This window comes from Mustelus asterias, chromosome 15 (assembly GCF_964213995.1).
Source record: "Mustelus asterias chromosome 15, sMusAst1.hap1.1, whole genome shotgun sequence".
Taxonomy (NCBI): domain Eukaryota; kingdom Metazoa; phylum Chordata; class Chondrichthyes; order Carcharhiniformes; family Triakidae; genus Mustelus; species Mustelus asterias.
Window position 1 is genome coordinate 55,500,038 of NC_135815.1, and position 15,655 is coordinate 55,515,692.

Below are 15,655 nucleotides of genomic sequence, written 5' to 3' on the forward strand. Positions count from 1 at the left end.
GGGTGGTGCTTATGCAAATAAGACCCACAGGATTTGGATGAGCAAATTGGTGAGACTGATAAAAAAAATTAAAGAAATTCATATGTGGAGCATTAAAGACACAAAGCAAGCAGCAGTGAGCATTGCCTCAAGAGTGCGAAGGGTAGATGTTGAATACAATGGAGTGGTTAGCACTTTTGTAAATAGCAAGGAGACAGATCAAAGTTGAGAATTAAAGATGAGCCATGGTGACTGTCTCATAAGATGCCAGTGGTGACATTCACCTATTTGATTTCAGTGCTTTTGGCAAGGGTAAAGCCCGATTGGACAGTTTCACATACGGAGCAGTAAGACTGGTGGGAACAAAGTTTTAAGAATTTTAATGGAAACAACAAAGGTTGAAAGAATGCAGAAGTCAGAGGTGATGGAGGAGTGCACAGTAGATTTTTGAGGAATGGTGATGAAACCAGAGAGGGCAAGCCAGAAAACAGAGACAACTTCATTAACTTGCATGATCGCAAAAATGAAAAACAGAAGTTTGGGTGATGAGAAACTGAAAGAACACCAAAAAGATAGTAGTATCTTTATGAAAGGGTTATGTTTACTGTCAGTGTGGGAAGAGGAAATGAGGGGAAGTAAGTAGAGTGGATGCTCAAGGGAAAGGACGGAGCAGAGGAAAAGTGAGTGAATGCCAAAGCAGGAGACATGAAAAACATCCATGGGTTTTTCAAAGTTAGAGTCTGCTGGTTGAAGAGGAGCATGAATTAAAAGCTATGTTGGAGAGTCTGCTGGTTGAAGAGGAGCTTGGAGACATTCTTGCTCTGTAAATTAACTTTGAGTGAAAAGGAAAAGTATTTGGTGGTGGAAAGACAGCAATGGCGGACCTGGAGTGATTAAAGTTAATGGAAAAACTAGATGAAACAGAGTTTATGTTGGCTAGTGTGAGGTCATCCATTTTGGGCCAAAAAAAGGTGAAGTCAAGAGTATTTGCTTAATGCTGAGAAACTAGAAACTGTGGAGGAGCAGAGAAACTTGGGAGTCCAAGTACTCAAATCATTTAAAGTTAGTAGTCAGGTCCTACAAGCAACCAAGAAAGCGCTTTATCTCAAGGGGGCTGCTGGAGAGGAAATTATGCTTCAGTGGTACAGAACTTTGATCAGACCCAAGCTGGAGTACCGCATTTATTTTGGGTAATGCATCACAGGAAGGACATATTTAAGACAGAGATGAAGAGGAATTTCTTCTCTCAGAGGGTAGTGAATCTGTGGAGTTCTTTTGCACAGAGGGCAGGGCTATTAAGTATGTTGTTGACTCTCAACCAAGGGTGTCAACTGATGTGGTGGACAAAAGAACACTTAGACAAGATATTTCATACAACTTATTCTTTATTAATGTTTGAAACACTAGTTAAACTGGAAAAATTGAACCGCTCTTTATTCCACTTATTAAAGTACTGATTATAAACACTAAATTGTTCCTTATTTCACATTCAAGCACTGATTATTTGTTAGTTACAATGATTCAGAAGACTCAATGCTTGGATGCAAGGTGAAGTGATCAGTCTCCCTTCAATGGGTCGTCTTCGTGAGTCCCGAACTCAGGGTGGACTTTTTTTTTTGTTTTTATACTTTTCAAATTCAATCAAATCAAGTCCAATTCAGAGTCTCAACAAGTTGAGACATTTCCGATCCAAGCTGACAAGACAGGGCATGCGACCCTTTACCCTGTCTTGGGCCTGATCTACATGAGCCAAGCTGATTGGAGGAGGCGCAGGTCTTCCTTCTCCAAGGCTTGATCTCATTTGCATCTTAGCCAAAAGGCCGAGATGCCACTTTTAAAAATTGCTTCATGTGAATATGAAGCTTAAATGCAACCCAGTCATGATGGTTAGTCTTGCAGCTCTTCACTGCTGAGGCTGCTAACTTCTCCCTTTTTATCCAGTGTCTTCCAGCTTTGAGAATACTTTTTAGCCATTTACACCCATGACCTAGCCAGTATCAGTTGCAACAACAGGACACATCTGCTATCCTTCTTCTTTATTTGTCCTTGCCCCGCAAATCTTCGCAATTTAATAGGTGCCTGATTGAAGTATTTAAAATTTGAAAAAGATTTGATAGTCTTTTTCTATCTACCTTATCTTCTCTGAAGGGGGAAATCAAGAAAAAGGGTAAATAAAATTAGAACTTGGCAACTTAGGAGGTATGTCTTTTGGTACCAACCAAATAAACAAACTCAAATTAACTTAGGGACAAATTAAAAGGGGCAGCTCCCCAAAAGGAAGGGGGGGAACAGCCCGAACCAAAAACAAAGTCGAATGGAAACTTAAAACATCAAATCAAAAGGTGATTATCAGGGTCGATAATACACCCCAGCCCCTGGGGTGCCCAGCGGGCGCGGAATCAGGAAGTTGTTTTTAAACACAAATGGTAGAAGAAATCTGTAACTCTGCCCCAAAAGATTGTGGACGCTGAAACGTTTAGATCTTTCTGATCTGAAAGCAAGCCGAGTTTGAAGAGATCGAGCCAAAGCATTTAAATGGAGCTGAGGTAGATCATCCATGATCTGACTGAATGACGGAACAAGTTCAAGGGGTTAAATGACCAGCTCTTGTGCCCAAGTTCTTCATTGAAAAGAAAGCAAGCATTTGCATTTATCTAACACTTTTCACAGCCTCAGGACAACCCAAAATACTTATCTGCAAACCAAGTACTTTTGGAGTGTAGTTATGGCAATGTCAGGATACGTTGTAGCCAATGTGGACACTTTAAAATCCCACAAACAGCAAAAGACCAGATAACTTTAAAAAATAATGTTTGACGGGACAACTCACCAGCTCTCCTTTAGTGGCACGGGATCTTTTAAACCACCTGAGAACATACATATTTCATGGTCCAAGGACAGTGCCTCCAGTGTAGCACTCCCTCCCTCAGCACTGCACCGAAGTGTCAGCCAACTTTTTGTGTTTAAGTCTCTGGTATGAACTCACCTTCTGACTCAAAAGTGATGATCACAACTGGACCACGGGGAAAACCCCAGAACATTGATTCACCTTTCACTATTTTAAATGCTGAGAAGGAGCTGCTGTGAGTTGCATTTACAAGGTGGTTAGACACAAACTTTGACTCCGCCTTCAGGCTCCACTGCTACCGGGCAGAGTGAAGATGCGCATGTGCAGAATGACGGCAGGAGCACGCACGCTGTGCGGGATGACGTAGGGCGACAGGAGCGCTCGCACGCTGTGGGGATGACTGAGGCGCCAGGAGCGCGCACGCTGTGCGGGATGACTGAGGCGGCAGGAGCGCGCGATGTATGCCGGGGCAGCTCCGCCGCCATGTTGGTGGTGGGTCTGGTATTTATGAGAATTGAGGTGCGGCGGTGAAATAGTAACCGCCTGGATATCGCTGGAAAAGACAGAGTAAACCGATAAACACGGAGTGGTAGCAGTTTTCCGTGAGGCGATGAAAGAAATGTCAGCGTAAGTGATAGTTGTGTGCGTGTGGGGTGGGGGGGGGGTGGCTGGATTTCCGGCTTTGGTCTCAGGTTGAGCTGCGGACAGAGCGCTTCCAGCGGGAGGCCCCAGCCTGGGCCTGTTCTCTTCATAGTGTGTGGGCCCCGCCCGGCTTCTTCGTGAGAGAGGAGCCCGTGTGGTATCTGCACTGAACCTGAAAATCGGGCGTCTCCCAGCTAACGGAGTCCGGGGAATATCTGATTTAGGCCTCAGCCTTTCCCCCCTTCGCTTTGTACCCAAAATAAGAAAGTAAAATCTGTTTGAATGTATTATTCAGTTCTCAGCCTATTTACATTATCCTGTGGCACTGTTTTGTATAATGATCAGCCGCGTAATGAACACAATGACGCGTGTGAAATGAGTAATTTTCGAAAATGCGATTTAATGTTCCCGTCAGTCAATGTATCACTTATTTTTGGGAGAGTATGTTTAACTTTTGATAACGTTTGGAATTATTATTCTGCGAATTTTTGAACTTGTTTTACGGGCGAGCAGATCTTTATAACGTGGACAGCCTAACTGGCTTTGTTTTTTACATGTTTGAATAGCGACACTTGCGCGCCTATTTTATTTGCGTCGGAAATCAAACCTCTTATTTCAATTTTTTGATCCAAGTACTTTATAACTACAGACTTTTGATGTCCAGTGGCGGAGATCTGTCTCCCGAATCTATGACTGCACTGCTAAATTCAGGGTTAGTATACTTTATTTTTAGGAAGCATTAACAATTGTTTAAAGGAGGGAGATTTTTAATCTTGAAATGTTTGATAAACTTGTCTATAAATTGCTGCTGTTATTACAGAAACTTACATACAGCATTACGAAGAAACGTGGACGATGAAGTCAATTAAAACCTGACTTGGTGTGTCCGAACCTACATTTGGGCGCCAGTACATTGTGATATTTTTCCATATTAGTCGGGGGGGGGGGGTGTGGTTATACTATGATCATGTTGTGCGTTTTTGTTTTTATTTATGATTGAAATATATTAAGAACAAATACAACAAACTGGTGAAAAAGTTTAATTCTGCACTGGGCATGTTCTGAGAGTGCATAGGAAGAAGTCTCTCAACACCAGGTTAAAGTCCAACAGGTTTATTTGATAGCACAAGCTTTCGGAGCACTGCCCCTTCATCAGGTGAGTAGGAGTTGTGTTCACAAACAGGGCATATATGGACACACGCACAATTCACAAGATAATGGTTGGAATGCGAGTCTTTACAGGTAATCAAGTCTTAAAGATACAGACAATGTGAGTGGAGAGAGGGCCAACCACAGGTTAAAGAAATGTGTATTGTCTCCAGACAGGACAGTTAGTGAGATTGTGCAAGCCCAGGCAAGTCGTGGGGGTTACAGATAGAGTGACATGAACCCAAGATCCCGGTTGAGGCCGTCCTCATGTGTGCAGAACTTGGCTATCAGTTTCTGCTCAGCGATTCTGCCTTGTCATGTGTCGTGAAAGCTGCCTTGGAGAACGCTCACCTGAAGATCAGAAGCTGAATGCCCGTGATTGCTGAAGTGTTCCCCAACGGGAAGAGAACACTCTTGCCTGGAGTCTGAGTGCATATCCAGCTTTCAAGACCGAGTTAAATACAACTTGGGGTGAAATGGGTTATGGGGAAGAAAGGCAGGATTAGGCTACTGATTTGGATGATAACAAATGGCAGAGCAGGCTTGAAGGACTGAATGACCTACTCCTGCTCCTATTTTCTGTCTCTAAATGCATCCCCTGACCTATGATGTTTTGTCCAGCTCATCAGCTTTAATAGTGGAATTTGAATGTGAACCTTGGCAATTTATGATCTTTGTGTGCCAGATGTGCATAAATATAATTTTTACTCTGGAGTAGGATAAGTGTTCAACAAGGCGAGACTAATTATTCATCATCCAGCCTGGGAGATGATCTTGTGTAATGTATTGATTTGCAGTAATAAAAACAGGAGATGCTGGAAAAATTCAGCAGGTCTGGCAGCATATGTGAAGAGAGAAACAGTGTTACCATTGGAATTGGGTGGGAGGTCAGGTATTTCTTGCATGTTGGTGCAGACTCAATAAGCCGAAGGGCCTCTTCTGTGCTGTATGATTTCAAGTCTGCATGACTCCTGCAGACCCAATTGCAAATATTACTTATGAAGTCACTGTTGGAAGGGTGGATGAAGAGTCACTGTCTGTGACCAAAAGAGAGAATGCTGGAAAATCTCAACAGGTCTGGCAGCATCTGTAAGGAGAGAAAAGAGCTGACGTTTCGAGTCCAGACAACCCTTCGTCAAAACATTCACTGTGTCTGTGGCATGCTTGAAGAGGCACTGGTTCTTGCATGCTTGCTTCTGTAGAGACATGTCTCTATTCTCTACGAATGTTGAGATTGCTTGATGACAGAGACGTCATTGTTTGGATCCATGTTAGGTTGTTTTTTCCCCATATAGTGGGGTGCAACTTCTCAAGCTCAACTCGCTGTAAAATGCTGCCTTTGGTATGCAGGAATCCTTCATGTATGTATTAAATTGCTACCTACGTTTTCTATGAAGAATGCACTGTCAAGTGTCCTGCCCACAGTGCCTGATGAATATAATTAGCTGTAGATGCAGTTCTTAAATTCTGATATTTAGATTCCGACATCAGAAAATATTCAAGCAGCTAATTCTATTTATACCATTTGGGACTTTGGCAGACCTGTTAAATTAATTTCCCCCTTGCCTGTGCACTGTTGGCTAGGACTTTGCAGTAGTCATTGTCAGCATTCACTATTCGTCTGAAACTGACAACCTCTGGAGTCCACGCGTGTGGTTAAACCAGAACAATCATTCTAAATTTCTCCACTAGGTACACTGATGCCCCTGGAGACGCCAATCAATTCAAAATCACTGACCTGACAACTTTACACTGCTAGTCTCTCAGGAAAAACAACTTCCAAAGTTGCACCTTGTTGAATGAGGTGTAATTGTGTTTGGAGCGGTCTGCTAAATTCATAATTATTGCTGTACCACCTCTCTGGCCCTGAAACAAATTTATTTTTGTGGAATGACAAACTTCTCCTTTCTGAAGGCATACTGCATTTTTTTAAATGAGCAAAATACTGTGGATGCTGGAATCTGAAACATGAACAGAGGATGCTGGAAAAACTCAGCAGGTCTGGCAGCATTAGTAAGGAGAGAAAGCAGAGTTAACATTTGTGTCCTTTTGGCTCTTCAGGACTGAAGAGAAGGGTGAGGTGTTTAAAAACGTAGTTGTGAAAGATTGCAGCAAAATGTAGCAATTGTAAGAACAAATCAACGTTGAGTCCTGAGGACTTCAACATGTCCAACCGGAAGATATGCTGATCCTCCAGCTTGTGCCGGGCTTCACTAGAGCATTGCAGCAGGCCAAGGACAGCATGTGGGCATGAGAACAAAGTGCTGAGTTAAAATGGCAAGCAACAGGAAGGTTGGGATCAGGCTTGTGGACTGAGCAAAGGTGTTCCATAAAGTGGTCATCTAGTTAGCCTTTAGTCTCTCCAGTGTAGAGGAGACTGCATTGGGAGCAGTATGAGGTGCAAGTGAAATGCTGCTTTAGCTGAAAGGGGTGTTTGGAGCCTTCAGTGGTGAGCGAGGAGGTAAAGGGGTAGGTGTTCTACTTTCGATTGCAAGGAGAAATGCTGTGGGATGGGATCTTGGGCGTGATGGAGGAGTGGACTTGGGTTTAAAGTCTTAACACATTCTCCCTCTCCAGTTTGGATGAGTCAAAGGAACTCTGTTAATTCTGCTTTCTCTCCTTACAACTGCTGTCAGACCTGCTGAGTTTTAAGGCTTGGAAGTCACAATACCCAGTAAGAGGGTAGAGTTCAAGTCATGTTAGAGTAGTTTACTAAGTCGTTTATTAACAAGCAACGATTTAAGTATGATGCACGAGCTAAATAGACAGGAAAAGCATACAACCCATGGCAGTTGATGGGAAGGTCAATGAACAGTCAGTTTCTCCAGCTGGTGGCAGCAGACTGTTGTCTGTTCATTTTACTGCCTTTTTTGTTCTTCCGAGCCAATTGAAGTGCGAGGAAGCTCTCTGTCCCATCTGGAAAAAAAACTGGTCAGCATGGACCATTTTGGAAAAACTCTTGTCCAGGTGATTTTTTTTTTCTCCTTCCCTATACCTGTTAACTATTTTCTCAGAATTGGCTTACATATGGGTCAAGAGTTGGGACGTCTTGTTGAAGTTATACAAGACATTGGTACGGTCACACTTGGAATACTGTGTGCAATTCTGGTCACCCTATTATAGAAAGGATATTATTAAACTAGAAAGAGTGCAGAAAAGATTTACTAGGATGCTACCGGGACTTGATGGATTGAGTTATAAGGAGAGGCTGGATAGACTGGGACTTTTTTCTCTGGAGCGTAGGCGGCTGAGGGGTGATCTTATAAAGGTCTATAAAATAATGAGGGGCATAGATCAGCTAGATAGTCAATATCTTTTCCCAAAGGTAGGAGAGTCTAAAGCTAGAGGGCATAGATTTAAGGGGAGAGATACAAAAGTGTCCAGAGGGGCAATTATTTCACACACAGGGTGGTGAGTGTCTGGAACAAGCTGCCAGAGGTAGTAGTAGAGGCGGGTTCAATTTTGTCTTTTAAAAGGCATTTAGATAGTTACATGGGTACGATGGGTATAGAGGGATATGGGCCAAATGCGGGCAATTGGGATTAGCTTAGGGTTTTTTTTTAAAAAGGGCGGCATGGACATGTTGGGCCGAAGGGTCTGTTTCCATGCTGTAAACCTCTGAGATTCGCCCTATCAGGAATGTGTGCTGGAGACATGTCATTGGCAGAGATACTGTACTTGTTTTGTGTTTTTCAGCCAGCAAGCTGCTATGGAAGCTTGCTTCAGAGATTTCTATAATATTCAATCAACTTTAGGATTTTTAAGTTTATCTAGTGATTTCTTTATTCTAAGTGTATATCCCAATCTTGATTTTGCTTTGTGTAAAATGATTTGATGCATTTTACTTCCTGATTTGCAGTCTAGAAATTCTTCAATGTGATTCAGCTCCTTACTCTACAAAATGATTTCACTTTTGCTAGGAGTCTGGAGATCCCCTTCACATGGTTTCAAATTCAAATTAATGTCAAAAACAATGCAATCCTCGTCACGGAGATGGCTAGATCTTTGGGAAGCTTAAGGTCAGCAGCGAGCGCTGTCACCACATTGCAGAGTACAAAATCCCAGCCACCATTTTGTGTCTATTGATTGCAGTTATGACATTTAGCTTCAATACATGTTTTGCAGTGACATGAGTGGGCATTTACTTGATTATGCTTTGACAGTTTGAGCTTCTCTCCAAGAGGGCTAAATGATCTTAGGAATTAGTGGAGCTCCATTTATCAAGTTCCAACTTGCAGTTAAATTGGTTATTGCTGGAAAGGAAGTTAGTACACTTTTGTTTTTTCTGGCTGAATGTAACATGTTTATAACATTCAAAAGGTAGTTTTGCATTAGTTGTGCTTGTAATGTGCTTTTGCCAAAATCCAATGTCATTGATTCCTGACATGCTGGTAGTATTACTAACTCATGTAAGTGGACCACCTCTCTGGGTCCAATAGTAATAGAAGTCTGCATTTTTATGCTGCTTGTGTGCTTAACTGGCCATGTTGGCATGATTGAAATATGTTGGAAAAGTGATTTTGCAACAGATTCTCTTTAAGAAATTAGATTCTCAGACATTTTCTGTCTGACCCTCTCCCTGCCCCAGTAATGTAGCGTGATTTGGCAATTATGGGTGAACACCGAGCAGCTTTTCAACTTTTATCCCAAAGCACTTGAAGTGCAATCAAAAGGCAGATGCCAAACCAACGGAGAAGAAGGAAAAAAGAGGAGTGTGTGTGCGCTGTTTTAGTCTGTAATGTAGTTTTAGTTGGGTCACTTGCTGCAACTTGAAACGGATTTAGGAAGGTGAAGTGTTAAAGAGATCTAAATATGAGGATGAAAATTTTAAATTTGAGGTGTTGGCAGGCTAAGAACCAATTTAGGCCAGCAAACACAATGCTGATAGGTGAGCTGAAGCATTGTTGGGTAGCATAAGCTGAACTTTGTTTCAAGTCTTTTGGAGAGAGGCTGGAACCCTCGCAGCCAAACTGTTTGTCTCTTCTGTAAACCTCCAGTCTCTTGTTCTCTCAGACCAAACCATTGAGTTTGACGTTGCTGCTACTCTCCGTGTTTCCACTCTTTCTCTGTTTCTCCTCCTCCTCTCTTCTGTTGCCATCTCATAATTGAAGATTTTTTTTTAAAAATTGCCAACATCAGTTATGTAGCTTGAAGCTCTGCTTGAGCATGTCCTTCTACATAGCTACTATGTGATACTTGCACATAATCTTGCAGCTCATATCCTTTTTGGTACTCCGGATTCCTCTTGGACAGACGGGATAGGCAGGATGAAGAACACAAGGACAGGCAAAGTCTGGAATTCAGTCCTTAAACATGAATGGAGAATCTCTGGCTTAATTAAATTGAAAGGAAAATACTGCGGATGTTAGAAATCTGAAATAAAAATAGAAAATACTGGGAAAACTCAGGTCTGGCAGCATCTGTGGAGAAAGCAACAAAGAGTTAACGTTTTGATCTGTATGACAGAACTAAAGAGGAGGAGAAATGTGGATTATATGCTGTAATATGAGAAGTTGGAGCAGAGTAGAAGATCAGTGATAGGTGGGAGTAAAGAGAGATTGCAAAAAAGATATGTAGGCTGAGACAAAGGAAACAATGGCAGTGTGAAGAACTGTGGAAGATGTGGATTGTGGCATAAAGGTAAGGTAGCAGAATATGTTGATGGGAGAACATAGTTTAGTGCTGAATGAAAGCAAAACTAAAGAACAATTGACAGATGACCCAGGGGGAAGTTACAAGTGACAGATTGCCCAGTGGGGAGTTTACATTGGGATGAAACATGTTTTGGGTCAAGATGGAAGTGAAAGTTCACTGTCTAAAGTTGTTGAACTCATTGTTGAATCCTGAGGGATATAATATGTCTAATATGAAGATGAGGTGCTGCTCCTCCAGTTTGCATTGGGCTTCACTGGAACATTGCAGCAGGTCAAGAACTAGCATGTGGGCATGAGTACGAAATGCTGAGTTGCAACAGGAAGGCTGGGGTCATGCTCGCGGACTGTGTGAAGGTGTTCCACAGTCCTATGTAGAGAAGGCTACAATGGGAGCAACAAATATAGTAGACCAAATTAAAGGAGGTGCAAGTGAAATGTTGCTTCATCTGAAAGGAGTGTTTGAGGTCTTGAATGCATCTTTTGTGGTTATAAAGGAAGGTACCATAAAGGAAGGGGATGAGGAGCTGGGGTTGATAGAGGAGTGGAGTGAGGAAAAGAGCAGCCTGCAGAATGCTGGTCGTGGGGGGATGGGATGCGTTTCATGGTAGTATCATGCTGAAGTTGACAGAAATGTCAGAGGTTGGTGGGGTGGAAAGTAAGGACAAAAGGGACCTATCATCATTCTGGGAGGACAGGGTGAAGGTAATGGTGTGGAAAATGGGTGAATGCAGTTGAGTGCCCTGTCAGTCAGAGTGGGGGAGAGGGAAACCTTGGTTAAGGGGAATCTCAGAAATGCCAAGTGCGCTGTTTGAGAAAGTGGCATCATCGGAACAGACACAATGGGGGCTGAGAAATTAGGAGAATGGGATGGAGTCCTTCCAAGAAGCAGGATGTTTTTGTGGAAGAACTTCCTGTGTAGCTAGTTGGTTTAATTGGTAGTGAAGGAGGAGTTTTTTTTAATTTTCAAATTACTAATTGATTTTTTTTTTAAGTGTCCTTGAACCAAATGTTCCAGTGAACTCTTGAGGAGAATTGATCGCATCTTGGGAATCTCAGTTCCTAATTAGATATCATCGACTGAATCAAACAGATTTTATAGAAACTGTTTATATGCAACATGTAGGCTTGTTGTTTTTATACTCCTTTCATGGGATGTAGGCATCACTGGCAAGGCCAGCATTTATTGCCCATTCCTAATTGTCCTTGAGAAGATGATGGATTATCTGCCGCCTTGAACTGCTGCAGTCTATGTGGGATAGATGCATTCAATGCTATTAGCAAGTGAGTCCCAAGATTCTGGCCCAGCAACAGTGAAACTATGGCAATATATTGCCAGTTCAGACCATACAAGAATTTCTTGAGCGTACATATTACAGAGAAGGGGGTGCTGGAAGTCTTAAAGCGCATCAAGGAAGATAAATCCCCGGGACCTGATGAAGTATATCCCAGGATGTTGTGGGAGGCTCGGGTCCCCTAGCCGAGATATTTGAATCATCGATAGTCATGGGTGAGGTGCCTGAAGATTGGAGAGTGGCAAATGTTGTGCCTTTGTTTAAAAAGGGCTGCAGGGAAAAGCCTGGAAACTACAGGCCAGTGAGCCTCACATCTGTGGTGGGTAAATTGTTGGAAGGTATTTTGAGAGACAGGATCTATAGGCATTTAGAGATGCAATGACTGATTAGGGACAGTCAGCATGGCTTTGTGAGTGGAAAATCATGTCTCACAAATTTAATTGAGTTTTTTGAAGGGGGAACCAAGAAGGTAGATGAGGGCAGTGCAGTTGATGTTGTCTACATGGACTTTAGCAAGGCCTTTGACAAGGTACGGCATGGTAGGTTATTGCATGAAGTTAAATCTCACGGGATCCAGGGTAAGGTATCTAAATGGATACAAAATTGGCTTCTTGACAGAAGCCAGAGGGTGGTTGTAGAGAGTTGTTTTTCAAACTGGAGGCCTGTGACCAGCAGTGTGCCTCAGGGATCGGTGCTGGGCCCACTGTTATTTGTCATTTATATTAATGATTTTGGATGAGAATATAGGGGGCATGGTTAGTAAGTTTGCAGATGACACCAAGATTGGTGGCATAATGGACAGTGAAGAAGGTTATCTCCAATTGCAACGGGATCTTGATCAATTGGGCCAGTGGACTGACCAATGGCAGATGGAGTTTAATTTAGACAAATGTGAGGTGATGCATTTTGGTAGACTGAACCAGGGCAGGACTTAGTTAATGGTAGGGCGTTGGGGAAAGTTACAGAACAAAGAGATCTAGGGGTACATGTTCATAGCTCCTTGAAAGTGGAGTCACAGGTGGACAGAGTGGTGAAGAAGGCATTCGGCATGCTTGGTTTCATCGGTCAGAACATTGAATACAGGAGTTGGGACATCTTGTTGAAGTTATACAAGACATTGGTACGGCCACACTTGGAATACTGTGTGCAATTCTGGTCACCCTATTATAGAAAGGATATTATTAAACTAGAAAGAGTGCAGAAAAGATTTACTCGGATGCTACCGGGACTTGATGGATTGAGTTATAGGGAGAAACTGAATCGACTGGGACTTTTTTCTCTGGAGCGTAGGAGGCTGAGGGGTGATCTTATAGAGGTCTATAAAATAATGAGGGGCATAGACAAGGTAGATAGTCAATACCTTTTCCCAAAGGTAGGGGAGTCTAAAACTAGAGGGCATAGGTTTAAGGTGAGAGGGGAGAGATACAAAAGGGTCCAGAGGGGCAATTTTTTCTCAGAGGGTGGTGAGTGTCTGGAACAAGCTGCCAGAGGTGGTAGTAGAGGCAGGTACAATGTTGTCTTTTAAAAAGCATTTGGATAGTTACATGGGTACGATGGGTATAGAGGGATATGGGCCAAATGCGGGCAATTGGGATTAGCTTAGGGTTTCTTTTTTAAAAAGGGCAGCATGGACAAGTTGGGCTGAAGGGCCTGTTTCCATGCTGTAAACCTCTGTCTCTGACTCTAATTTGCAACTGAACAAATGTAAAAATAGATAACTTGAAAACAATATTGTTTCTGTCAAGCCAGCTTATTCATTTTAATGCAAGCAGATCATACTTTGACACTGATAGAGGCAGCAACTATGCACATGCAGGATGTGCTCTAATATTGTGGCACAAATAAACTGCCTTCTATCTCTCAACATTATCTACAACCTTTCCAGTAGTCTCAATTTTGTTTGTTAGATGTAAATGGCTGATTTGTGATATTGGGAAGATTCCCTTTGAAGGCAGTCGGTCAACCTTTGGCAATAACTGGCGCAGTAATGAATGAAATAAGTAAACTACACTGGGTTTTAATAAATGCTGGATATCATTGTGTGTGTGTATATACACAAGTAAGATGTTGCCACTTATACTCATTGACTCTGATCTTAATCATGTTATTTTTAACATTCCAGTTTGAGCTGTGTTTAGATTACTTTATCTAATAGCATTTTAATTCCTCTTAACAGCAACAGTGTTGTACTGGGACCTCAACCTCAGCAGACTCAGAAGCATTATGGGATCACTTCTCCAATTAGCCTTGCCTATCCCAAAGACGTGGATGATATTTCTACTCGGAGGTTGATTGAAGCCTTGAAACCATTTGGAGTATTTGAAGAGGAAGAGGAATTAAACCACAGGTGATAATTTTGGAATGGTAGATTTTTTTTTTGTTCTTTGTTGTTCTTTATACTAATTTACTATTTAGTTTACCATTGAACAATTTTCATGGTTTCTCTTAATATTTCAGATTAGTTGTTCTGGGTAAATTGAACAATTTAGTTAAAGAATGGATAGCAGAAATCAGCGAAACAAAGGTAATATCACTTTTGCTTAAACTAAAATATTTTGTGATTAAAATTTCAACGGGAATGAGTGGATATGTTGCGAGTGTTGTAGTATTTTAAGATTCTTTTCCACAAAATTTCTGAGGTGTTGTAATGCTACTGCAATTTACTTTTTGTCGTGCTGTTGTATGTTCCATCGTTAATAAAATTTGATAGTACAACCTACAGGAAATGCAGTTATCACAATATAGATGGGGAGTTCACACTTAAATAGCAGTTTGGGATCCTGTGATAAGCTGAGTTTATTAGTTTAATTGTGGTAAATGCTTTGGTGCAAGCAACTGCTTTAAAAACTTGTGTTTTTATTTTCTGCACAATCGAGTACAAACTAAATGTTAGATATTTTGATTAAATTAGTTTTGAAAATTAATGCTTGTTTTCCCCAATTTTAAGTCTCGGTGAATATGTGAATGATCATTTGTTATGAAGAAAACATTTAGGCAGCAGCTGGGTATTCTGCAGGGCTTTTTTTTTTGTTGCAACCATTTGGATAATTCTAAGTTAAACATTTTTATTAGAGGCCTTCTATTATGATCTTTCTAAAATATGCAAGAGGTATGTGTCAAAATTGAATTGTGTAATTTTTTACTTTGGTTATTTCAATGTAGAATTGAAGAAGTCCGTAAACTTGCAAAAATCTGTGCTTTGCTAAAATGGAGGATACAAATACATTTGACCACATCACTAAATCATGTTTGGTTACTGTGTATGTTTCCTTTACTGAGTGGGCTAGGGGATTAAAATGTTTGATTTCCTCGAAGAATGTACAACTGTTGTGTTTTGACTGGTTTTAATTTTCGTTCTCAGAATCTACCACCGTCAGTTATTGTAAATGTTGGTGGGAAAATATTTACATTTGGCTCATACAGGCTAGGAGTGCATACAAAAGGTATGCTTCAATTATTTTTTCAAATTACTGTAATAATAGTATAAATTATTTAAGGTGATTGTCAAACTTACTGACCTGAAAAATGTTGGCACTTTCTGGGGTGCCCAAATAACTTGCAGGTGCTGATATTGATGCACTGTGTGTTGCTCCACGCCATGTAGAAAGGAGTGATTTCTTCCAGTCCTTCTTTGAAAAACTAAAGCAACAAGAAGGAATCAAGGACCTGAGGGTAATTTATTTCCTATAATATAATCTTATCCTCTTATCGGCTGTTACCCGAACTGTTATTGCAGATTATTTGATACATTACATATTTGTGTACTTCACATTGTTTCTACATGTGTGCTCCTAAATTCCTGTTTGTATATGCCATTTCTCATGTTCTGAATTTTTAGTACATTTGGTGTGACTATTATGACTAAAGTTTTTACATGTCTCAGTCTGATTAGAAGTTGATAACTGCTTTATAGTGAAAGTAAATAGTGTGTGTTTTTAGTGGCTCTTTCCTGGGCTCTAACTCTTTGAAAACACTCCCATCAACCCCTTCTCAGAACTATTTCGCTTTTCCAGCTACTGCCCCAACTCTTAATCTTCATCTTTTAATGGCTTTCAAAAGCATTATTGCATCCTGCCCTATGCCGATCTCTA

General features: G+C 41.3%; 1 protein-coding gene across 4 annotated transcripts in view; it reads left to right on the forward strand.

Annotated features, from left to right (window-relative positions):
* Positions 1-3,261: 3,261 nt before the first annotated feature.
* The window catches only part of papolg (poly(A) polymerase gamma), a 48,706-nt gene continuing 36,312 nt past the window's right edge, over positions 3,262-15,655 (forward strand). For 2 of the 4 annotated variants that reach the window (XM_078229903.1, XM_078229906.1), the window contains exons 1-6: positions 3,262-3,454; positions 4,119-4,181; positions 13,741-13,911; positions 14,022-14,088; positions 14,926-15,007; positions 15,127-15,236. In XM_078229903.1, coding sequence (XP_078086029.1) covers positions 3,438-3,454; positions 4,119-4,181; positions 13,741-13,911; positions 14,022-14,088; positions 14,926-15,007; positions 15,127-15,236 — 510 coding nt within the window. In that variant the 5' untranslated portion in view covers positions 3,262-3,437. The remainder of the gene's footprint in view (positions 3,455-4,118; positions 4,182-13,740; positions 13,912-14,021; positions 14,089-14,925; positions 15,008-15,126; positions 15,237-15,655) is intronic. The other 2 variants (XM_078229904.1, XM_078229905.1) reach the window with 2 other exon arrangements.